This window comes from Bombina bombina, chromosome 2 (genome assembly GCF_027579735.1).
Source record: "Bombina bombina isolate aBomBom1 chromosome 2, aBomBom1.pri, whole genome shotgun sequence".
Lineage (NCBI taxonomy): Eukaryota > Metazoa > Chordata > Amphibia > Anura > Bombinatoridae > Bombina > Bombina bombina.
Genome location: NC_069500.1, coordinates 417,755,555 through 417,783,028, shown reverse-complemented (window position 1 = coordinate 417,783,028; position 27,474 = coordinate 417,755,555). Strand labels below are relative to the sequence as shown.

At 38.1% G+C, this 27,474-nt stretch overlaps 1 protein-coding gene across 1 annotated transcript; it reads left to right on the top strand.

Annotated features, from left to right (window-relative positions):
* Positions 1-1,467: 1,467 nt before the first annotated feature.
* SDF2L1 (stromal cell derived factor 2 like 1) lies at positions 1,468-18,426 on the top strand. The gene is made up of 3 exons (XM_053701944.1): positions 1,468-1,697; positions 12,588-12,784; positions 17,680-18,426. The coding sequence occupies exons 1-3, from the start codon at positions 1,517-1,519 to the stop codon at positions 17,962-17,964; spliced, it is 663 nt and encodes a 220-aa protein (XP_053557919.1). The 5' UTR covers positions 1,468-1,516; the 3' UTR covers positions 17,965-18,426.
* The last annotated feature ends 9,048 nt before the right edge of the window (positions 18,427-27,474 follow it).

The window sequence follows — 27,474 nt, the reverse complement described above, 5'->3', positions numbered from 1 at the left end:
ATGTCAAGGGATATTCAGGGATTCCTGAAAGATATCAGTGTCCCAATGTAACTAGCGCTAATCTTGAATAAAATGGTTTGGAAATAGCAAAGTGCTACTTGTATTTATGGCCCTATAACTTGTAAAAAAAGCAAAGAACATGTAAACATTGGGTATTTCTAAACTCAGGACAAAATTTAGAAAATATTTAGCATGGGTGTTTTTTGGTGGTTGTAGATGTGTAACAGATTTTGGGGGTCAAAGTTAGAAAAAGTGTGTTTTTTCCACTTTTTTCTCATATTTTATAAAAATTTTTTATAATAAATTATAAGATATGATGAAAATAATGGTATCTTTGGAAAGTCCATTTAATGGCGAGAAAAACGGTATATAATATGTGTGGGTACAGTAAATGAGCAAGAGGAAAATTACAGCTAAACACAAACACCGCAAAAATGTAAAAATAGCCTTGGTCCCAAACGGACAGAAAATGGAAAAGTGCTCTGGTCACTAAGGGGTTAAATACACTTTTAAAACAGCTATAGCTTTTATTAGAAGCATTTTTGCTAATATGTGTATATGACAAACATGCTTCCGTACAATACCGAAATGCTCCCATGTGGTTTCCAATTTTGGCTGGAATGTCCCTTTAATGGCGAGAAAAACGGTATATAATATGTGTGGGTACAGTAAATGAGTAAGAGGAAAATTACAGCTAAACACAAACACTGGAGAAATTTAAAAATAGCCTTGGTCCCAAACGGTCAGAAAATGGAAAAGTGCTGTGGTCATTAAGGGGTTAAAGGAATATGAAACCCAAAAAAAGTATTTTGTGATTCAGACACAGCATATAATTTTTTAAAAAGTTTCCAATTTACTTTATTATAACATTTGTTCTCATAATATTGTGTATTGAAGATACCTAGGTAGGCATCTGGAGAACAACATGGCAGGAAATAGTGCTGCCATCTAGTGGTCTTGCAAATAGCCGAATACCTTGGGGGACGTTGTTTGCACTTTTACGCCGTATTTATGTGTTTAACTAATTTTCATGCACTGTTGTGATAATCACACCCCTAAATAAAGTTTATTAGATTCCATTATTACTTTTTGAATGAACAACTTTATCTCCGACTCCAATAAAACCTACAACCTTCCTTATCCTTTGCGGTACAATTACACAGCTCCCCAATTAGTTGGAACGAAAGAAAGCGATACTCAATAGTAATGATTCCTCGAATTCTTACTGGTTGGCGCCTGTTGAATGAAATAAGCCGTGGACCAATCATGATTTCCTTCGTGTCTACCCAAGGCGCGTTTGACATTGAATGTCATTTTGTGTGACCAATCCATCACTGCATTTTGTGCTAGCCTTACACCGCATCTGCCTATTAGTTAACAGCTTGTAAGTTGCGGCGCAATGTGATTGGTCGGGAGCTCGGCTCCGCCTGGTATCCCGCTGGCTGCTGTTCACTGGCTGTCGAATGATGTTGAAGGAAGTATCTGCAGGTGGCTAGGGTGCTGGGAAGCGAACGTGATGTTGCGAGTGGACAGATGGTTTCGCTTTGGGCCGTGGCTGCTTCTGCTCACTCTTTGCTGCTGGGTACATGGGAACCACAGCGAGGACGCAGAATTCGTGACATGTGGGTCTGTTGTGAAACTGCTGAACACCCGGCACAACGTGCGGCTACACTCGCATGATGTCAAGTACGGATCAGGTGAGACAAAGGGTTAAACGAGAGGATCAGTTTAACAAAGAACTCAATAATGCAAACCAAGAGCACTGCGAGCAGATTTAAAAGCTAATAATGTTTTGAACAGCGCACATCTCCCATTGATATTATTTGGGAAGTTTAGGAAAGCCCCATAATGTCGCATGTTTATCGCTATGGGAAATTTTGTTTAGTGAATATAGGCTACGGTGTCATTATAAAGGGGAAATGTGCCAAAACTATCAAGAGTACCCGGAAGTTAGTATTAGATGTTGAGTAAAAATGGAACAGATGGTAGTGACGAGTCTACTTTTTCCCCAAAAGCCAATAAGAATTATGCTAATTATTTATCTTTATTTTATCTGTTTACTGTAGTCTATTAATACGAATAAAATGTGCCCCAACCCATTGTGACATTTTTATAAATAGAAAGCAGGGAACAGTACAGCCAATCTAAGGTGTGTTTTTTTGTTAGAGTATTTGCTATAGGGCAGTGGGCTTGGTGCCACTGGTAGCGAGAATGAGACATTACTAGAAATTCCACTGAACCTAAATGTGTCAAATGTTCCTGAGCTTTCACGTCACGTGGTCTTGAAGGAAACCCTTGCCAGATATAAAGATTGTGTGTGTATAATTATACATGATCCATTGCTATTTAACAGGTATATAAATATCTGATAACCTGCCTGTTATTTTTGACCATAGAGATTGCAAAACATGAGAAAACGATATTGTCAGCGGTTAGGAAACATTTCTTTGAACTTATTTTACTATAAAGGCATGTCTATGTTACAGACAAGAGTGCCTTTGTGAATATTGAAGAATGTTAGACATTTAGGCTGAGAAGCCTTAAAAATACTAAGCAACTTGGTTCTTACCATAGTGGTGGGACATAATCCTGGATTTTAAAGTTTTTAGCAATTTAATGTTGTGACATGAAAGTCAAAATTACATTTTTATAGTTCAAATAGAGCATGCAATGTAAAGAGACTTCAGTTTATTTCTGTTATGAAATTTAATTTGTTCTCTTGAATCCTTTGTTGAAAAAGCATACATAGGTTGGCCCATAAGTAGCAATGCTCTCCTGGAATCTAGCTGGTGATTGGTGGCTACACACATATGCCTTTTGTTATTGACTCATCAGATGTGTATGGCTTGGTCCCAGTAATGCATTTCTGTTACGAAGATGACTTTTACAAAGGTTAAACACACACTTAGGGCATTTTATTGTTGCACCGTTGCTTGCCAATAACACATTTCTTTACCTTTTATGTCAGACTACCATTGTGCTTATTCCAGTTGTGTAAACTCTTTGCAATTTATTGTTCAGATGTAAATTACAGAATATAACTTTCTCAGTGAGATATATATATATATATATATATATATATATATAATATATACACACATACAGGTAGCCCTCAGTTTACGCCAGGGTTAGGTTCCAGAAGGAATGGTTGTAAATTGAAACCGTTGTAAATTGAAACCCAGTTTATAATGGAAGTCAATGGGAAGTGAGGGAGATAGGTTCCAGGCCCCTCTCAAAATGGTCATAAGTAACACCTAATACATTATTTTTAAAGCTTTGAAATGAAGACTTTAAATGCTAAACAGCATTATAAACCTAATAAAATAATCACACAACACAGAATATATAATTAAACTAAGTTAAATGAACAAAAACATTTGCTAAACAGTATTATAAACCTAATAAAATAATCACACAGCACAGACTTCACTTGCATTTTTCTGCAAACAGTTCTTTCTATGCATTCCAATCTGGACTGATTTATAGACAGGAAGATCTTGTTCCTTTGAAATCTGCTCAATATCTCAGATCTGGTTAAACTGATTAATTTCAGCTTGCTTGGCTTTGCTGCAACACAAGCGGACAGTTCCACCTATTGGCTATTTTAATAAATGCACTGCTTCTCAATACTTTTCAATAGCAGTCACATGACTGGAAAAAAGGTTGTTATTCTGAAACGGTGTAAATTGAACCGTTGTAAAACGAGGGCCACCTGTGTGTGTGTGTGTGTGTGTGTATATATATATATATATATATATATATAGTAATCTGCAACATAGGACTGCACTCACTGGATTTATGTAAAAAATCTCTTTAATTAGGTAACGTTTCGGAGCACGCAGGCTCCTTCCTCAGACCAATACAAAACATGCAACTAAACACTGTGTCTTATAAACATATTGTGCCCCACCCACCACCAAATTAACTGTGAATTGCGCCAAAACTGGGGTTGTCATAGTGATAACCCCTAACCCCCTCAGTGTTACCATACTACTAATCAAACAATTCCTAGGATAATTCATAAAAGCTTCAAAGTTGTATAGGTGGTACAATAAATGCATGAGCCACAAAAAGTGCCTATTACTAAATGTAAAGCTAAACATCCATGTGTTCCAGTACATACATAAATGGATTACTTAGATAAGAGATATATGACTGCCAAAAACTTTTCATATTGGTGTAAATTAGACCTTCATATGTGATATATAGACATATAGATATATATGGCAGTACAGCAGTGCATTACACATAGTCACATCGGTTATACATGTATTAGTCATTACATCAGAGTAGCACTGTGTAACCCTCTTATTGTGTTTGAACTGTGAGTTCATATTAACGTTTATGATATGCCGTTCCCACTAGGTGATAATGTATCTGCAGCTGATCTCTATTCAATCAAAATTAGGGACTCGTACTGTAAACCCTTAAAGCAGCATTATCACTCTTACCTTATGTATTACTTTATAATATGTCTGTATATATTGTGTTTTAAGGTCAGATTAGGCTCCCAATCTTCTGTAGGACAGATCGTTGCATGAACAAAAACGTAGCTAAAAGAACGGGCCACTAGATTGTATTAGGCGCCCAGAGAAGCAGCTCCGGCGCCCGTACTGCTCATTAGCATGGCTAATTTACATAAGTTGATGACGTATGCGCGTGTATCTGCGCGTCGTCATGGTGACCCAGCAGGGCGTTAGGCAATATGCGATCGTGACCGCTTGTGTTACATCGTGTTAGCTATAGTCAAAGCCTTAATATGGGACACACTTAAAGGAATATTCCTTTAGCAAGGGCATACAACATAAAAAATAAAGATTTAAAATTTATATTTCACACTGAGTGGGCTGAGAGCATCGTAATGGATGTGTATATATATGTGTGTGTCACCACTGTATTACTGACATACATCTAAGTGTCTCATAAGGCTAACCACATTATGTATAAAGTTTGTACATATACTTTAAGTTAGGCACACTAAGTATGACAGAGAGACCTTATCCCCTGTAATGTTGATAACAAAAATAATCAAGTAGCAATCCATAGAAATGCAGAAGGCTGTGTAAATCTTTGTAGCCTATTCAACAATAAAACAGCCATAGGGTTAGACTACGTGTGGGGTCAGTTCAGATAGAACTGAAAGTTTTTTACATTAACACATATGTGTATACAAATGTTTAATAATAGTACAGTCTAGGACCTTGTGCCTGGACCCTCATGAGTCCATTCAGTAAAACCTCAAAATATATCATTGGTTTACTGTTATAAATGGCAATCAAAGTGACATCACATTCTCCCGAATAGCTTAGTATAGGTTTAGCAATATAGTGTTATTAGATTGTTAATGTCTTTAGGTAAAAAAAGTCTGTATCAGTCCTACTGAAAACAGATCCTGTGTTAGGTTGCCAGGAACAAACACAGTGTACTCCAACTAGTTCAAGAATACCATAGGTGTCCCATTAATACCCATATGTCACGTATTAAAGTGACCTGCTTCCATCACTAAGTAGCCAACACACAGGCCCATAAATGACACTTAAGTTGGACCCACCAAGTGTGTATCACACTAGGGCATATGAAACTCACTGGTTAGTTAACCAACTATAGTGTGTCCAGGCAGGTCCTGTACCTTATCTGTGCTCCGCTGGTCCAACATCATGACCTGACTTGTGTCCCACAATCGCGGGTGGAATGCACCAGGTGCCTCATCACAAGACCGGAATGTAAAGTAGCCATTGTAGCTTAGTTTCAGAGGAAGCAGTGCCAGTCATTGGACATATTCAGGCCTTTGGGGTATAGGGTACCAAGTCTATGAATCCATCTCGCTTCCATCTGGAGTAGGGTTCTATCTCTGTCCCCACCTCGTTTGAGGGATGGAACGTGGTCAATCAAGATGAACCTTAAATCTGTTACTTTATGTTTGGCCATAAGGAAATGTCTTGCCACAGGTTGGTCCGAAGTTCCTTTATCCAGGGCGCTTCTTATGGCTGATCTATGGTTCGCCATTCTGAGACGTGCATTGTCTGTCGTTTTTCCTACATAAAATTGGCCACAGCAGCAACTCAATAGATAGATCACATGAGTCGTCGTACAGGTGATATAATGTCTTATTGTGTACTTTTGAGTAGTGTGTGGATGTCTAAACACTTTACATGGGATCATTCCACTGCAAGTTGTGCATCTGTAGCAGCCCTTTTTCTTTGTCATAAGCCATTGCTGTTTCATATAGCATTGCTGTGGGTCTGTAGCCATGAGTAGATCCCTTAGACTCCTTCCACGTCTATACCCCATAATGGGGGGGTCCATATGTGTAAATGGTAAACTCTGGTCAGTCGCTAGGATCTCCCATCTATTTCTGATGTCCTGTGCCATCTTGTCTTTCCCTTTATTATAGGTGGTGGTGAATATCATCCTTTCCTTTTTGGTCTGTGCCAGACATTTAGACTGGTGATCCTCCTGAGTAATGATCTCATCAATGACACCCTGTATGAGCTCCATCTTGTATCCCCTTTGTAGGAACTTCTGTCATCATTTGTAGTTGTGGTTCACGGTTACTATTTTCAGTATTATTTCTTAATACTCGGATCATCTGTGACTTTATGATCGCCTTTCTGGTGTGTGGAGGATGGTTACTGGATGCCTCAAGAATAGAGTTTCGATCAGTTGGTTTGGTGTATAGAGTTGTGAATAGTTTGCCTCCTTTCTTATAGATTCTTAGATCTAGAAAGTCAATACTGTTCAGGTCATATTTCAACTCAAATTTAATTGGGGATTCAAGTGTGTTAAGTTGTACTACCCATTCCTTCAAGGATTCCTCCGTGCCCTGCCATATGAGGAAGACATCATCAATGTACCTTTTGAAATGTTTTATTGTATCAATATTGTATACATCTATGATATCACGCTCATAGCGCTCCATGTACAAGTTAGCGTAAGATGGGGCCATGTTCGACCCCATTGCTGTCCCCATAAGCTGTTGGTAGAACGTACTTTCAAAGCGAAAGTAGTTGAGGGTTAAACATTTCTCCAGTAGGTCAAGTATCAGGGAAAGCGGAGGTCCCACATATGGGAACCTTGACAGGGCTAGTGTGACCGCCTTGAGTCCATCTGTGTGGGGGATAACCGTGTATAGGCTCCTTACGTCCATAGTGACCAACAGGTCACTGTCGCTAATTGTGTCCACGGTACTAAGTATGGTAATGAGGTCACCTGAGTCCCTAATATATGAGTCCATTGATCTCACCAGTGGCTGTAGGATTGCGTCAACAAATATTGCTAGGGGTTGCAGCAGGGACCCCCGTGCCGATACAATTGGCCTCCCAGGGGGGTTCTTTTGGTCCTTGTGTATCTTGGGAAGGGTATATAGAATTGGATGTATGGGATACATACTATTGAGAAAATTAAATTCATCACTGCTGATCCAATTCAGCCGTTTTGCTTCAGATAGAGTCATATCAATGTCCCTTTTAAAAGAGTTAGTTGGATCTCGGGTAAGTTTTTTGTAAGTCTGATGATCATTAAGTTGGCGAAGAATTTCCTTGCGATATTGGTCATAGTTCATCACAATAATGGCTCCTCCCTTGTCCGCTGGGCGAATGACTATCCCAGTGGCATTGGATAATGATTTGAGTGCCATTCTTTCAGCTCTATTGAGGTTAGGTCTGTGCTTCATCTGTTCCAGTTCTTTACTGTCATTGCCAATAAGTCTGGTGTAGGTTTTGATGCTTGATCCGCATGTTTTTGGTTCGAATTTGCTTTTTGGTTTAAATCGCTTAATTTCTTTCTCAGTTGGAAAGTCTTTGAAATGTTCTTTTAATTTAAGGTTCCTTTGGAATCTGTGTATATCCAAATAGTTTTCAAAGTCATCATTGGTAAATGTGGGGATAAACGTCAGACCTTTGTTTAACAGGCTAACTTCACCCTCATCCAAAGTCCTGTCACTCAAGTTGATTACAATGTCAGGGTTTTTTATCTTCGAGGTAGGGGGGGTCTTCTGCAGAAGACCCCCCCTACCTCGAAGATAAAAAACCCTGACATTGTAATCAACTTGAGTGACAGGACTTTGGATGAGGGTGAAGTTAGCCTGTTAAACAAAGGTCTGACGTTTATCCCCACATTTACCAATGATGACTTTGAAAACTATTTGGATATACACAGATTCCAAAGGAACCTTAAATTAAAAGAACATTTCAAAGACTTTCCAACTGAGAAAGAAATTAAGCGATTTAAACCAAAAAGCAAATTCGAACCAAAAACATGCGGATCAAGCATCAAAACCTACACCAGACTTATTGGCAATGACAGTAAAGAACTGGAACAGATGAAGCACAGACCTAACCTCAATAGAGCTGAAAGAATGGCACTCAAATCATTATCCAATGCCACTGGGATAGTCATTCGCCCAGCGGACAAGGGAGGAGCCATTATTGTGATGAACTATGACCAATATCGCAAGGAAATTCTTCGCCAACTTAATGATCATCAGACTTACAAAAAACTTACCCGAGATCCAACTAACTCTTTTAAAAGGGACATTGATATGACTCTATCTGAAGCAAAACGGCTGAATTGGATCAGCAGTGATGAATTTAATTTTCTCAATAGTATGTATCCCATACATCCAATTCTATATACCCTTCCCAAGATACACAAGGACCAAAAGAACCCCCCTGGGAGGCCAATTGTATCGGCACGGGGGTCCCTGCTGCAACCCCTAGCAATATTTGTTGACGCAATCCTACAGCCACTGGTGAGATCAATGGACTCATATATTAGGGACTCAGGTGACCTCATTACCATACTTAGTACCGTGGACACAATTAGCGACAGTGACCTGTTGGTCACTATGGACGTAAGGAGCCTATACACGGTTATCCCCCACACAGATGGACTCAAGGCGGTCACACTAGCCCTGTCAAGGTTCCCATATGTGGGACCTCCGCTTTCCCTGATACTTGACCTACTGGAGAAATGTTTAACCCTCAACTACTTTCGCTTTGAAAGTACGTTCTACCAACAGCTTATGGGGACAGCAATGGGGTCGAACATGGCCCCATCTTACGCTAACTTGTACATGGAGCGCTATGAGCGTGATATCATAGATGTATACAATATTGATACAATAAAACATTTCAAAAGGTACATTGATGATGTCTTCCTCATATGGCAGGGCACGGAGGAATCCTTGAAGGAATGGGTAGTACAACTTAACACACTTGAATCCCCAATTAAATTTGAGTTGAAATATGACCTGAACAGTATTGACTTTCTAGATCTAAGAATCTATAAGAAAGGAGGCAAACTATTCACAACTCTATACACCAAACCAACTGATCGAAACTCTATTCTTGAGGCATCCAGTAACCATCCTCCACACACCAGAAAGGCGATCATAAAGTCACAGATGATCCGAGTATTAAGAAATAATACTGAAAATAGTAACCGTGAACCACAACTACAAATGATGACAGAGAAGTTCCTACAAAGGGGATACAAGATGGAGCTCATACAGGGTGTCATTGATGAGATCATTACTCAGGAGGATCACCAGTCTAAATGTCTGGCACAGACCAAAAAGGAAAGGATGATATTCACCACCACCTATAATAAAGGGAAAGACAAGATGGCACAGGACATCAGAAATAGATGGGAGATCCTAGCGACTGACCAGAGTTTACCATTTACACATATGGACCCCCCCATTATGGGGTATAGACGTGGAAGGAGTCTAAGGGATCTACTCATGGCTACAGACCCACAGCAATGCTATATGAAACAGCAATGGCTTATGACAAAGAAAAAGGGCTGCTACAGATGCCTGGGATGCACAACTTGCAGTGGAATGATCCCATGTAAAGTGTTTAGACATCCACACACTACTCAAAAGTACACAATAAGACATTATATCACCTGTACGACGACTCATGTGATCTATCTATTGAGTTGCTGCTGTGGCCAATTTTTTATGTAGGAAAAACGACAGACAATGCACGTCTCAGAATGGCGAACCATAGATCAGCCATAAGAAGCGCCCTGGATAAAGGAACTTCGGACCAACCTGTGGCAAGACATTTCCTTATGGCCAAACATAAAGTAACAGATTTAAGGTTCATCTTGATTGACCACGTTCCATCCCTCAAACGAGGTGGGGACAGAGATAGAACCCTACTCCAGATGGAAGCGAGATGGATTCATAGACTTGGTACCCTATACCCCAAAGGCCTGAATATGTCCAATGACTGGCACTGCTTCCTCTGAAACTAAGCTACAATGGCTACTTTACATTCCGGTCTTGTGATGAGGCACCTGGTGCATTCCACCCGCGATTGTGGGACACAAGTCAGGTCATGATGTTGGACCAGCGGAGCACAGATAAGGTACAGGACCTGCCTGGACACACTATAGTTGGTTAACTAACCAGTGAGTTTCATATGCCCTAGTGTGATACACACTTGGTGGGTCCAACTTAAGTGTCATTTATGGGCCTGTGTGTTGGCTACTTAGTGATGGAAGCAGGTCACTTTAATACGTGACATATGGGTATTAATGGGACACCTATGGTATTCTTGAACTAGTTGGAGTACACTGTGTTTGTTCCTGGCAACCTAACACAGGATCTGTTTTCAGTAGGACTGATACAGACTTTTTTTACCTAAAGACATTAACAATCTAATAACACTATATTGCTAAACCTATACTAAGCTATTCGGGAGAATGTGATGTCACTTTGATTGCCATTTATAACAGTAAACCAATGATATATTTTGAGGTTTTACTGAATGGACTCATGAGGGTCCAGGCACAAGGTCCTAGACTGTACTATTATTAAACATTTGTATACACATATGTGTTAATGTAAAAAACTTTCAGTTCTATCTGAACTGACCCCACACGTAGTCTAACCCTATGGCTGTTTTATTGTTGAATAGGCTACAAAGATTTACACAGCCTTCTGCATTTCTATGGATTGCTACTTGATTATTTTTGTTATCAACATTACAGGGGATAAGGTCTCTCTGTCATACTTAGTGTGCCTAACTTAAAGTATATGTACAAACTTTATACATAATGTGGTTAGCCTTATGAGACACTTAGATGTATGTCAGTAATACAGTGGTGACACACACATATATATACATCCATTACGATGCTCTCAGCCCACTCAGTGTGAAATATAAATTTTAAATCTTTATTTTTTATGTTTTATGCCCTTGCTAAAGGAATATTCCTTTAAGTGTGTCCCATATTAAGGCTTTGACTATAGCTAACACGATGTAACACAAGCGGTCACGATCGCATATTGCCTAACGCCCTGCTGGGTCACCATGACGACGCGCAGATACACGCGCATACGTCATCAACTTATGTAAATTAGCCATGCGCTATGCTAATGAGCAGTACGGGCGCCGGAGCTGCTTCTCTGGGCGCCTAATACAATCTAGTGGCCCGTTCTTTTAGCTACGTTTTTGTTCATGCAACGATCTGTCCTACAGAAGATTGGGAGCCTAATCTGACCTTAAAACACAATATATACAGACATATTATAAAGTAATACATAAGGTAAGAGTGATAATGCTGCTTTAAGGGTTTACAGTACGAGTCCCTAATTTTGATTGAATAGAGATCAGCTGCAGATACATTATCACCTAGTGGGAACGGCATATCATAAACGTTAATATGAACTCACAGTTCAAACACAATAAGAGGGTTACACAGTGCTACTCTGATGTAATGACTAATACATGTATAACCGATGTGACTATGTGTAATGCACTGCTGTACTGCCATATATATCTATATGTCTATATATCACATATGAAGGTCTAATTTACACCAATATGAAAAGTTTTTGGCAGTCATATATCTCTTATCTAAGTAATCCATTTATGTATGTACTGGAACACATGGATGTTTAGCTTTACATTTAGTAATAGGCACTTTTTGTGGCTCATGCATTTATTGTACCACCTATACAACTTTGAAGCTTTTATGAATTATCCTAGGAATTGTTTGATTAGTAGTATGGTAACACCGAGGGGGTTAGGGGTTATCACTATGACAACCCCAGTTTTGGCGCAATTCACAGTTAATTTGGTGGTGGGTGGGGCACAATATGTTTATAAGACACAGTGTTTAGTTGCATGTTTTGTATTGGTCTGAGGAAGGAGCCTGCGTGCTCCGAAACGTTACCTAATTAAAGAGATTTTTTACATAAATCCAGTGAGTGCAGTCCTATGTTGCAGATTACTATGAATACTTACTGATCTGGCACCCTGGTTGGCGACTATTGGACATTGAGAGTGCAGATACACATGGAGGATATATATATATATATATATATATATATATATATATATATATATATATATATATATATATATATATATATATATATATATATTTTATGCCATATGCTGGGGGCAAGTACAATATTTTCCAACAGACAGTTTTACCTTTTTTATTTATTGCCTTAATTAGCCAAACTGTAAATGTCACACAATTGTACTATGCAACTTACTGTAATAAATATTTTATGAATAGATATACACAACATACACACACTTACACTTCCTGCTATTCTTTATAAGGAAGCGGTCAACAGTCTGTGACAGGTGTTGAGTCTTCTGATGATGCCAACAGTTACTGGACGATACGAGGCAAGATTGATGGCGCATGTCAGCGTGGGGAACCTATCAAGTGTGGTCAAGCAGTCCGCCTAACACATGTGAACACTGGGAAGAACCTGCACACTCATCATTTCTCCTCTCCACTCTCCAATAACCAGGTACACACAGGGAATGGCGCTTCTGTTTTTTCTTTTCATAGATTGCCGCTCCTGGATCCTGGCCTGGATCACCACAGATAGCTGCCTCCCATCCCAATAGAGACTTTCACTTTATTACCATTGTGTTTGTATGATTGCATATTATTTGTTTCACTTTGTATTACATTGTCACTAATTTTTACTGCATAATATTGCACATTGTATTATTTACCACTCTTTATTCACATTGATATTGGTATACACAGCATATTATATTGATTTCTCACTAGTATTTTTTAGATTTGTTAGTACTAATCTCTAACACAGGTACTTAATATATAGATATATAAGTATATATTTATTTGGTCACATTCCCTCTCTTACACTTAGGGCGCCCCCTCTCTATCTTTTTTTGAATAAAAAAAAAAGTCATAAAAAGATTATTATATAAATCCATTAAGAGGATATCAGTTCAGTACCTTGTCTTATTTTTTTTTAGAGCAGTGTTCTCCCCAGGACTTTTTTAATAGGTGCACCACCCGGCTAAAATTTTAGCCAATAGAAAGTGATGGTAAATCCATGTGTTTAAAAAAAACGCTAGGATTTACCATCACTAAAAATAAACTGGAGTTTCAGTGATCACTTATTTAAAAAAAAAAAAAAAAAAAAAAGAGCTAAACTCACCCTTTCTGTTCAGCGGCACCTCACTCAAGTCCCAGCCTCCGGCCGCCCACTGCACAGCGCTCCTCTCTCAATGAGGTGACGTTTCCACCTCTAAACCAATAGCTGTGCTTGTCATCGGACAGTGTTCTGTATGCTAGCACAGCTATTGGTTTAAAGGTGGAAACGTCACTTCATTGGTAAAGAGCACTGTGCTGTGGGTGGCCGGAGGCTCTAACTATAGCGAACTGCCACAGCACAGACAGGTTGAGTTTAGCATACTTTTTTTTTTTTTTTTAATAAGTTATCAATGAAACCATCACTTTTAAGCCAAAAGTTATCAATAAATACATTTCTTTTAAATTATGCCATTTTTTTCTGTTTTTAATAGCAGGAAATTATATAATATAAGAAAGTATTCCACTGCCCCCACCCAGTTACTTTATGCCATCCGACTGGCAACATTTTCTGTGGAGTACAATGTAGAGCAAATAGATCTGGGAGATCTGACTAAAGCAGGACAACTAACTGTTGTCAGGACAATAGCAGTAATATCATTTAAAAAAATGACCCATTCATATTGCATACCTTCATGATCCTATACCTGTGCTTAGCATGAACATATCAGGTATGTCATCTGACACAAGATATCTGATAAGTTAATATAGTGCTTTTAAGGTCTATGAGTAAGGCGGCTCTCTGCCGAAATGCGTAGGATCTGGTCTCTCTACGTGGTGTATGTTTTTATGTGCTACTGCCACCATGATGGTGTAATGTGCTGAATAAAGCAGACTTTTTTTTTATTATCCGTGCCTGCATTCTACTGATTTTGAGAATACAACGCTCTTGACTCATCAGTCAAAGCATTTCTATTTAATTAAGGAGTGTTTTAAAGGTAATCAAATATAACGAAAAAGGGTGTGTGTACAAGCGCTAAGGTAATCCCCAAGCTGTATCCAAACAGAGATCCTAACCAACCTCCAAAAAATATGCACAAGTAGTAAGAAGTGAATACAGCGCCAACAAGAGGCCAAGGGATAAATATACTCACAGAGAGATAAAAGAAGATTATTTAATGAACCATGTTAAAAAGCATCAGTAATAAAAGACTATATATAAAAAATGTAAAAAGCACATATAAATAAAATTACAAATACAGGAATATCTTACAGAAGCGGCTCAAAGGGCCAAAGCTGATAATTACAATAAAAACAGAGGTAATAACAGGTGATCAGTGTGAGTGGTACACCAGAATAAGAGTGTATACTGATAAAACAGAATTAGCCTAAGTACAACTGTAGCAAGTGCATCAAGCAAAAAACTAATAAACAATAATACAAACAATAGTGTTCAAAATTAGTGTTACAAAAATAGTGTTCCAAAAAATAGAAAAATGCACTGCAGTGCAAAAAAAGGGGGGTAGCAAAATAATTGTATAGATACAATCAAATAGTGAGTGAGTGAAAATGGATATAAAAATGCTAGCTACTTAATCCAGTGAGGTTAAGATATAATTAAATAAAATACACAATATGCAATAACATAAAAAATAAAATATAAAATATAATCCAAAAAAGTGTTCAAAAAGTTGATCAACAAATGTTAGTGAAGAACAAAAATAAGTCAATCAAAACTAAAAAATGGGTGATGAAAAGCAAGGTGAAAGTGAGGAAATTGATTCCTTCCAATGTTAGTTACTTTAACAGATCCAAATTCCTGAGTGTGGTTGCTGAAGTAGCTGATTGGATCCTAGCACCTGTCAGCTGCTCCTATGGTATCCTAAAAAGTGTCCCTGTAAAAAAAGAAATTCACAACATAGTGTATCCAATATGAGAATGAAGTAAAGATTAAAGTAATGCTTACCAATATGTCAACGCGTTTCTGCCCTCAAAAAAGGGCCTTTCTCAAGACTAGCTAGTCTACAGTTGTACTTAGGCTAATTCTGTTTTATTAGTATACACTCTTATTCTGGTGTACCACTCACACTGATCACCTGTTATTACCTCTGTTTTTATTGTAATTATCAGCTTTGGCCCTTTGAGCCGCTTCTGTAAGATATTCCTGTATTTGTAATTTTATTTATATGTGCTTTTTACATTTTTTATATATAGTCTTTTATTACTGATGCTTTTTAACATGGTTCATTAAATAATCTTCTTTTATCTCTCTGTGAGTATATTTATCCCTTGGCCTCTTGTTGGCGCTGTATTCACTTCTTACTACTTGTAATCAAATATAACCTCAGGTCACATGCAGCCCCCCCACAACCCAATAAAGGGGCATTGTACTGTAAAAAAATAAGATATTCTATTTATACATTTCTTGTTCTCATTGTGTTTAATCCCTTAGCAATGGTTTACATAGTCAAAGTATTGCACTTGGTGCAGTGTATTGCTGCTGCAGCTAAGGATGTAATGTAACAAACAAGCAGTATATCCAAATCTGGTTTGAACATCACAAAAGAAAAACATGTCTCTAAAGGGGAGTCCAACAACCCTCCCGCGTGCACCTACCTGTCAGAGGTGCTGGACATTTAATTTATACGTTGCAGATAAGGATATAGCCTGTGATCTAATCAGGAGTGACTGACATCTATACATGTCTACTAATCACCGGCCATATCCTAAACTGCAAAGCTGGAATAAGAAAATACTTTAATTTTTTTTTTTTTATTGCACTGTTGTTGTTGCTTGTATCTATGCGTTAAACACATAGTTAAAGTCAGCTCTGGACAGGAAGTGCAGTTTTGGTTTGGAGTTGAACACTGCTGGTGAGCAAATCAGGGTGGCATATGTGTGTGGGCCCTCCAGTCACCTGATACGTTCAGCTCAGAGTCAGCTGTGTATTTCCCATCCGGAGCTTCATATTTTCTTATTGCAGATGTCGTTTAAACAAATGTGCCAAAACCAGCAAACATCTGTTGTATTAAACAGTTGTGCCCATTGGTGTCTATGCATAGTAAAAAGTAGTGGGTAACTGAATAAACAGCATCATGAATCAAAGTTAAAAGAATTTTTTCTTAGATCACAGATAAATCAAGTTAAAATATTTTATAGGAATGATTTGAGGAAACAATGTTATTGATACTGAGTATGATAAACTGCCATTCATAGAAGAGAGCAAAGAGGCTTTTCTCCTCATTCGCTGTCTTCTGCACCTCTCCCATTCAGAATTTAATTTGTGCTCCTTTAGATTTCATTTGAAGGGACATTGTCCTGTAAAATGTTCTCCCCTTTTATTTGTTTCCAATGATTTATTTTTAACCTGCTAGAGCTTTTTGCCTTAATTTCAATACTACATTATTGGCTGTAGAAAATCTACAAGAAGCAGCACATAAATCATTTTCCCAGTAGGAGTGGGAGAGAGAGTCCAGCCCAATATGTAAGGGTGTGCCTGCAGGTGTTTTGTATTGAATGCACTTGCCTCCCTGGATACATTGTCTGTTTAAAAGGAACAATAAACACTTTGACTTTTAAATATAAAAAGTGTAGTTATACATTGTAATCAACTTTTCAATATACCATCATTTATTTATTTCCACCATTTACATGTAATTTTAGCTTTGGAAATTGTGTTTTCTTATTCCCAAAACGAAAAAAAGGCTCACTCATCAAGGCTAACCCTGCTACATAGTATTCCCTATTTGGCTTTAGAAGTCAACTGTTTAAAAACGACGCACTTCACTTATAGTATAACTGTAGATGCCTACGTCGGCTGCAGACTGAAGCCCAGATTAATTCCTCCAAATGAGACAAATAATAGGTGGAGATTGAGTGTTGAAAAACAATTACAGCAAATTAAAAAGTTAACACATTTTAAAAAATTTTTTAGACTTGGCTGCTATGTTATTCTATAGCAGGACAACAGAAATTTCTTGTAATTACAAGGTGTTTATTCCACCTTCATTTGGAAATAATTTCACATGTAACCTCACTATTGTTCTACATAATGTCTCTCGCTAAGACACTGCAAAACATCAGTCCTATTGGTAATGCTGACTGGGTATTCCAATCAAAGCTCATTGATGTTCTGGGATCCACCTTACTGTGAGTGCATAGTAAAATGTTTAGTTTGTGCCACTACAAATTGGTTATGGCAGGAATAATAGATGATGACCAGATTATGTTTCTTGTCATATGTGTTTTGTCATTTGACTGTGTAATTGTTTTGCTTGTTGTTCTAATTATTTCAGATAACAGAATACTAGAGAATACAGGTTAGTTTCCCCTGTTATATACTGTTTTTCTTGTTTACAGGAAGTAAGTGCCTTTGGAGATAATGGAGAAGGAGATGAATTGGATGCTTGGACTGTGCAATGTAGTGACACACTTTGGGAACGTGATGATGCTGTGCGCTTCAAACATATTGGCACAAGTGTCTACTTGACTATTACAGGAGAACAGTACAGCCACCCGATTCGGGGGCAGCGAGAGGTCCATGGCATTACCAGCCCCAATGCCCATAACTACTGGAAAGTGATGGAAGGTGTGTTCATCAAGCCCAGTTTGCAGCCAGGTTCAGGAAAGCATGACGAGCTGTAAGGAAAGGTGGAAGTCCCCACATCCCTAATAAATCTTCCTCCTTTGTTGAACTGCATATTTGGTCTGTATGACAGGTACTCTGCTTTCTGGAGTGTCCCTTTTGTGCTTTTCTAATGCTCATCTTCCAGTAACCCTAGAATTACCTAGGAGAGAGAGAGGACTATGTAAACTGGATTTCAGGATATCTTATGTAAATGGTTATGATCTCTGGAGAGAGGGATAAAACAATATAACTTGGGCTTCTGCGTCATCTCCACTGAAAACTCAATTCTGCGCTGTTACCGTATGGACTATATATTTAAGATATGTTAAACATTCCTATCAATAAAAATAAACTGCTGTATGGTGGTTTTTGTGGTTGCAGTTACAAGAATATCTATTATGTAGAAGAAGTTAAAATCAGATCTGGTTTATTGTCAATGATTGTTTTCCCAATAAATTTGCACTTGTTCACCCATCCTACATGGCTTATTTTATGATTTATGTGACTAAAGGGATATGAAAACCAAACATTTCCTTTTGTGATTCAGACAGAGCGTGCCGTTTTAAAGGGGTTTCCAATTTACTTATATCAAATTTGCTTTGTTCCCATCGTCTTCTTTGTTGAAGAGATACCTAGGTAGGTGTCTAGAACTGCATTGCAGCAAGTAATGCTGCCATATAGTGCTCTTGCAAATGATTAAGTCTTCCAATACTGATGCCATATAGTGCTCTTTAGTGTACATCTTTGCTTTTTAACAAAAGATACCATAAGAATGAAAATGTGATAATAGAAGTAAATTAGAAAGTAGTTTAATATTAGATGTTCTAAGGCCGATTTTATCAAGGGCTGAATGGCCCCTGATGCCCCTGTTTCTGCGCGGAAACAGCGGTCTTAAGACTGCTGCTCCTTAACTGGTCCGCCTGCTCTGAGGCTGCGGACATCAATCCGCCCAATCTCATACGATCGGGCTGATTGACACCCCCTGCTAGCGGCCGATTGGCTGTAAATCTGCGGGGGCGGCATTGCACAAGCTGTTCACAAGAACTGCTTGTGCAATGATGAATACCGACAGCGTATGCTGTCGGCATTCATCGATGTGTGTCGGACATGATCCGCTAAGCAGATCATGTTGGACAGACCGATGATAAATCGGCCCCTCTATCTGAAGATAAATTTGGGGTTTCTTGTCCCTTGAAGGTAATATCTTGAGTTTGTTTATGGAGAGCTGTAATTTAGGTTTTGTTTTTTAAATAAAATTATTTCTTTCTTTTGGGGATTGCCACAAATATTTCTGTGTATATAATTTTATGCATCTAGCTTACATTTGAGAAGGATTTGACTGTCAAGCTGTCATTTTTAAGATGTAAAGAGAATAATCTCCAAGGAAGTGGAAGATGGGTGTGAATATTATTTTGGTCTAAAGTAGAATTTTTGGCTCAGGGCTTTTGATGAATGCAGTTTTTGTATTAGACATTAAATAATTGTGTTTATAAAATGTTTCACACAGTGTTTTGATTTCACTGATATTATTTTAATATTTATCATTTTCATGGAAGAGCAAGAAAAGAACATTATTCAAAGGTTACTATGGTGAACTGAGGAGTGGTAGAGCACTTATTGTAAATCCTAAAAATGCCCTTAGGAAAATACAGTACAATAGCACAATATGTTCACAGTGAAAGGTGTGGTAAGCAGCACAATACCGGAAGTTCACCAAGTTGAGTCTCAAAGCTCTATACATTACAGAACATTCTCTGAGAGGTTCAGTATCTAACAGTCATTATAAACCTGTTTTGTTTGCTGACATACTTTTGAAATGTATGGGCTCCCTCAAGATCTTCATTAGCTCAAATTTAAGGAACCATTAAATACAATAGAATCGCATCAAGTTCGTTCTATAAAGACATTTCTATAACACTTAGGGCAAGATATATACATTTGAGAATGTACAGGATTCACATGTTGCGAACCTGTCCGCATTTGATCACAAATTGTTGGGCACATGCAATGCTTCCCCCCCCACGCACACACCCTCGCTCAACCAATTGTGTGAGTTGGGCTTGTCAAATTGGGGGTGATTTTCATCAACCAACTCAAAGTTGGTAAAACAGGTTTATGAAGCAGTAGTTTAAATCACTGCTTCATGAATATCAGTTGCAGGCGATTTACAAAGGAGTAGCGTGTGTGTGTGTGTGTATGTGTGTGTGTATATATATATATGTATATGTGTATGTGTATGTATATGTATGTATATATGTGTATATATATATATGTATATGTATGTATGTGTATATATATATATATATATATATATATATATATATATATATATATATATATATATATATATATATATATATATATATTCTGAAACTTCAAAGTAACTCTCTACCTCCTGTATCATGCGACAGCCTTCAGCCAATCACAAAATGCATATACATATATACTGTAAACTTGCATGTGCTCATTAGGAACTGGTGCCTTAGAAAGTGTTCATATAAAAAGATTGTGCACATTTTGATGATTGGTAAATTGCAAAGATTTTTTTTATTGCAAGTTCTATCTAAATTATGAAAGTTAAAATTTTGTCTTTAGTGTCCCTTTAATGAGATAAAAAGTAAAATATGACAAATAGGGCTGGGCGATATGGGGGGGGGGGGGGGGAATCGTGATTTTATAAAAAAAAAATTAAAAAAATTTCTTGGGGGAAAAAAAAAAGCGATTGCGATTTAAAGGGCCATAATACCCAAATGTTGAAAGTGATGCAGCATAGCTGTAAAAAGCTGACTAGAAAATATCTCCTGAACATCTCTATGTAAAAAAGAGAGATATTTTACCTCAAAAGTTTCTCAGTAGCCACCTCCCATTGTAAAGGATTTCTAAGCAGCATTTTAGTATGTCTGTCCTGGGACAGCTTAGGGGATGAGCCTCGTGAACTCTCATATTTCACCAATCAGGTAAAGGAAGCTTACTATGAAATCTCATGAGAGTTGAGTCAAATCTCATGAGATCACAGTAAGAGTTCATGACCTCAGCACTGCTGATGCTGATTGGCTGCAGTTCATTTCTTCATTTTTTTTTTTTTTTTTTTACCTTTAGCTGGGAGCAGCTGAGTATAACTTTTTACACAGAACTTACTCTGCTGAGCTGAGGAGATTGTGAGGTAAAATATCTTCCTTTTTTACATAGAGATGCTCAGGTGATATTTTCCCGTCAGCTTTTTACAGTTATACTGCATCAGTTTCAAGTGATTTAGCATATGAGTATTATGTCCCTTTAATCGCGATTTTCTTATAAATGACTAACACCTTCATTTTGCATTCTAAACTTTATGTAACACTACAGAATATTAATGTACATGTTTTTCAATGTCCAATACACTCTTGGAGCATAAAAATACAAAACAAAATATAGTTAAAATAAAATTTGCTGCCTGTGATGTTATTAAATAGTAGCCACTAGCCAGTTATTAGTACTTTTGACACACAACATTGTCATGTTTTCTTGGACAGTCATTCGTCATTCTAACTTTGGACAGTGGTATGATTACAATCACATACACAGTTACACACACACACACACACACATATATATATATATATATATATATATGTGTGTGTAACTGTGTATGGTGTATGTGGTTGTAATATATATTTATATTATTACAATTTTTTTTATTTATTTTTTTCTCAAACATTTTAATTTGACTGAAAATGAGCAATGCTCCTGTCCAGGAATCCAATACATGCAGTTTTAGCCTTTATGGCAGCCGTGGAGATGACTGCATCTGCTATGTATTTGAGTCGTTTCTCAGAGAGCAGGAGATTGTGTGGGAGGTTCCATAATGTTTACATACCCTAAGTTTCAGACTGCAGACGTCCCTAGGGGAAAATATAAGTGGCTTTCCCTCCTCTTCATTCCTGCATGGGCTCTGCTTTTAGACTTCTAGATTGGCCGGCTGCTACTCTGAGATGTGAAAGTATAACAGCCATTTTATAAATGTGTGCTAAAAGCAACCACTAGATGGAGCTGGTTTGCAAGAAGTCACATACAAATCAATGCATTACAGCCACTTCTGTGGATTTATTTTTTTTAGCAAAAAATCGTGACTCGCGGTTTTTAAATCGCATATGCAATCGTGCAACCCTAATGACAAATTTGTAATACATTGTTAAATGCATAGGTAATATTTAACAATGTATTACAAAAATGGTTTCTAAGTAATTAGTTTATGATTATTTTTTTTTATTTTATATGGATAATTATAGCTTTTATTACACATAATTACAAATCACCCATTCTATTTGTGTGCTTGTATAGCGGCTCATGACTATGGCAATCTTTTCCATATTTCCCACCTGTACTGAAATGCCTGCTCAGAGAGCTAACGGTGTGAATTTGTGTCATACAAGCAGAGGTGTGGGTTTTGAATGTTGTTGCATGAATAACCTATAAACGGAAGTATGTCGCAAATATACTTCTATTTAAAAAGTGTCAGAGTATGAGGAATAGGACACAAAAAGTCAATACTCATACTTTTTTTTTTTTTTTTGTCCTATTCCTCATACTATGACAGTGCTATTTGTTTCCTAATTGTTTTTACTCTGGTATCTGTATGATACTTTTATGTTAGTAGATTACAAGTTAAGTTTTATTTTAGTGACTCCACTATGTCAACATTACAATGTGTGTGCCAAGTGGTGATATCTTTCTCTACCCTTTATGCTAATTGTTTTTTTATATATACCCTGGCACACCCCCACTCATCAATCAATTTGATGAGTGTATGGGCCACTCATTTGTAAATTTATATGGGATAGTATTTGCTCTATTTTTTTTTTCAAGAGACAGATACAGTATATGGCAGGGTTATCTGTCTTTATGATGCTGCTTGGTACCCAACCCTACCTTAAAGGCATATGAAACCCTAAAAAAAAGTTTTTGTGATTCAGACATGGCATACAAATTTTTAAAAAGTTTCCCATTTACTTCTATTATCAAATTTACTTTGTTCCCATAGTATTCTTTGTAGAAGAGATACGTAGGTTAGTGTCTGAAGCACTACATGGCAGAAAATAACGCTGCCATCTAGCACTCTTGCAAATGGATAACATTTTTGCAAAACTGCTGCCATATAGTGCTACAGACACGTGTACACTACTGAGTTTACGTTACTGAGGAACCACACAATGGTGAAGACAGAACTGGGATCTGAATTTTATTGACCAGTTTCCCAATCAATAAGGGGATTATGCTTCTGTAACCAGGGGAGACAGAGAACCAGAACAAATAAAGGTGAGGACACCAAATCAAAGGTAATAGTCTGTTGATGTCTAGACCCCACAATGACCAGTTAAGAAACAGTCTCCTTTGTTCTGGGCCCAGTCTTTAGAAACATAGGATTTTACGGTAGATAAGAACTAAAAAGGCCCATCAAGTCTACCCATATTACTTTTTTTCTTAGAATAGCCTTATGCATGTCCCAGGCATTTTTTAATTCCTTTACAGTCTTTGTGTTCACCACCTCAAATGTAAGTTTATGCCATAAATCCACCACCCTTTCTGTAAAAAAAATAAATATGCTTCCTTGTATATCTCCTGAATCTGCTACCCTCTAACTTTAGATTTGTGGAAAATGCTTTCAGCTTCTAATAATGCCTTCACTTTAGTGGTGATCCGTCTATAAGATGAACATGAACTGGGTTTTTATTAGAGAGAGGGGGTATCTGCAATCTTTGGTCTAGTTGGATATCTAAGAAGCACCTGCTGGTTCCAGAGTCAATTGTGGCAGGCAAACTGACTGGATTTTTATCCCAATGCAACAAGATAGGTATGGTTTGACTATCTAGGCATTTATTTACAAGATCTAAAAGGAAGAGATGAGTTATCTCTGGTAGGCTTGGCTATGCATACTCAGGTTATATGTCCAGGATCCCCACAGTAGAGACACAACTTCAAAAACCTCCTTAGTTTTTTTGTGTGTGTCAGAGAAAGAACCTTAGATACTTCCTATTTGCATAGGTTCTTCTGGGGTTTGAGGTGAATGATAGGTCGTCTGAGGGGAGCATTATGAGTGGTTGCCTTTTCCATTTGTCTTTCTCTGAGATGGCGATCGATTTGAATTGAAAGAGAAATTAGTCCTTCTAAGGTGCCAGGAACCCCCCCTAGTGCCAGCTCATCTTTAAAGGTTTTGGATAGGCCCACCCTAAACTGATCAAAGAGAGCAGCTTAATTCCAGGTAGATAATGTGGCAAGGTGACAGAATTATGCCACATACTCCTCTACGTCCCTTCTACCCTGCTTCAGAGACTGTATCTTGGTTTGAGCTGTGGAGGCCTTAAAGGGACATAAAACAAGTTGGGATAGAGACAAAATATAATATGTACTTTAATTACTTTACCTGCAAATTTATACTGCAGTGCCTCGCCATTAACCCTTTCTTTTTAGTTTCTGAATTGTAAAACTCTAACTCCCCCCACACATTTCCTTTTATGACTGTAGCTATAGCCACCTTTGTTTTGGTAAAATGCAGAAGTGAATAGGGATTATCTTTTGGAGCATGCCTAGAAGCTGTGAACTCAGTTGAAATACAATGTGTCTAAACACTGATAAGGGGGGGGTGGAGTTAGCTGCTCCCGACAGCACAACTTTGTAACTAATTTTCCTTTTTTTTTTTTTATTATTATTATTTTAAAATACTTGCCAGCAATGTAAAAAAAAATTTTTATACAAACTATTTTTACTTAATTAGCCCTTTTAGGATATGCACATATCTCAACCTGTTTTATGGCACTTTAAAGGGTTCTTGTGTCTCTAGACTTTGCAAACACTGATACCAAGACTCAAAAATAGGGCTATGAGTGACTAAGAGATGGTAAGTCCACAATTGAGGTTCTCAAGTAAGGAAATTGTAAAAGGGGCATAGCTGAACTATGCTTTTTTTACTCTAATTTACTTGCCAAAGTCTTTTGAATTATTTAGCTTAAAGTGACCTTGCATTTGTGTAAAAACTCTGCTTGTCCCACACTCTCTAGAGAGCCCAAAATGCAAATTTTATTAACTATTTTTACTACAAAAAATGCTGCAAATTGCCTAAAGCAGCTGCTATACTACACAGTGATGCTGGAAATTGCCTAAAACAGCTGTCAAGAGTCGTGCTGTTGTAAATCACCTCTCATGAATGTGAGCTACGGAACAGCTGTGCTCATAGGCTTACATGCTAAGGGGGTTCAAGGGTATGGCAAAGGAGGAGGAGAGGAACTGAGGAAAGAAAGGTTAGTGTGTATTGTTATGCATCCACGAACAGTAGAGTCTTTAAGGAGTGCATGAGGAGAGTCTTGTGGAGCGAGGCAGAGAGTTTCACAAAATAGGTGCCATTCTAGAGAAGTCCTGTAGATGGTAATGTGAGGAGGTAACAAGAGAGGAGGTTGTGAAAGTGAAGGAGATGGGAGACAACAAGAACAGAATCTGTAAGGAAGTGATACAAGTTTGAAACTGAGATCTATACCCATCAATTTTTCCAGGCAAATCAACTTGTGGTTCAAATGTGGTATTCATAGCTGCTTCTGGCGTAGATGTGCTGGTAGATTGAGCAGGGGGAACAGAACCCTGTGAAGGATCTTGAAATTGTTAATCTATTCTGATTGATTTTCTTGCAGGGCATGCGCTGATTACACAAAAGTAATTCAAAAGGCTTTAATAAAGCAAAAGAAACAAAGACAAGATTTGATCAACATCAAGAGCGGGATAAAGGTCAGGTACTGTGAGATCAGTCCATCAACTAGGTACCAAGTGAGGGCAAAAAAACAAAAAACAAAGTCCAGGAACCGGCCAAAGGTCAGGTTCTGTGAGATAACTCCAGCAACTAGGTACCAAGGGGGAAGGAAGGAGTATTGTCTAGCAGGTATGGGTGAGCAGGCTGGCACAGTACACCAGATAGATGCAATAGGAATAACTGGATTCAGGAAAGCTGCGACTGTTACAGGACTTACAGGAGACTCAACAGGCACTGGATACCCAACAGGTACTTTTGGGGAGGTTGCCACTGGATACCAGGTAGGTGCAGTGAATACAGCAAGATTCAGGTAAGCTGTTACAGGTAAAGCAAGCACAGGAGACTCAACAGGCACTGGACACCCTGCAGGTACGGTTGGTGAGGCTGACACTGAATACCAGGTAGGTGCAGCGGGTACAGCAGGGTTCAAGTAAGCTGCTAATGGTCAAAATAATGGTCCAACTAATCGTCACAAAACAGACTGTCCTGACGAAGTCACGCTCAAGTGAAGAAACGCGTCAGTGGGCGGGGCTATGAGGGACATAACTGTGGTGTGAAACCACAGTAGTTGAATTTTTAAACAAGCGGTAGAAAAACGATACTTTGTAACAATACGATATAATTATATTCGGCAGACTGTCTGTTTTGTGACGATTAGTTGGAGACTGAATAGCCAGCTAATTAAGATATATGATAAAAACGGCAGGGGGAAAACGCTGAATTGATTGAAAGTAGGATATGATACACTTAGGATTGATTGAAATACCAGCTTGAATGAACGTTAATGTGTGTTGATTAATAATAGGGACACAGTCAGAAATTGGCCGACTGGGTTCAATCTCAGCTCTACGCAGCAAGGAGGTCGCCTTTGAGCGCATAGGGTGATTGTATGCGCCACATACTCAGATATGCCTGTTTGCTCCTATTTACTGACAACACCCCACAGCCTCTCATAGCTCTCGCAGTCTTTTTAATCCAGCAGCAGACTTCTAGGGTATTATAAGATAGTGGATGTGATATACCCCCTATTGCCTAGTAGTTATAGCTGTATTTTTAAACTCTTTTTTGTGTGTATATGTTGCATATTTGTTAATAAAATGTTAACATTTTAAACCTAGTATTTTGATACATTAGTGTGCAATCCAGCACTGGGCTTAAAGCCCCAAATTCTTTTTGGATTCATAACTTGATATAAAGCTGCGAATGGTACAGCAAACACAATAGACCCAGCAGGTACTGTTGGTGAGGCTGCCACGGGATACCAGGTAGGTGCAGTGAATACAGCAAGATTCAGATAAGCTGTTACTGGTATAGTAAGCACAGGAAACTCAGCAGGCACACAAGGTAATAATCAGCACTGGACACAGAAACAAGGTACAGCTAACAATAACTCAGCCCGGAGTTATGGGCTGAGTGGCTTTATATAGATACTCCCACACCTGTAGCCACTATTTGGGAGTTTCTCTAATTAGGTTGCGGCGCCTTTAAATTTGAGCAGAGCACGGGCGTTAGCGCACCTAGGGGAGAGCAGAAGCTGACCTTATGGAGGAACGCTGAGGCAGGAGCCCATTATGGGATCGATTAGGAGGTAAGTCCTGACATAATCTATACGCCCATCTAATAATGTTGGGTTTTTTATCTCCCTTAATATATCTTGTCATTGCCAAAATGTGAAAATGGTCACTGTATAATTACATGTGTTAAATTACCATTTGTAGTACTGTGTACAATGCAGGTGGTCTGTGCATTATTC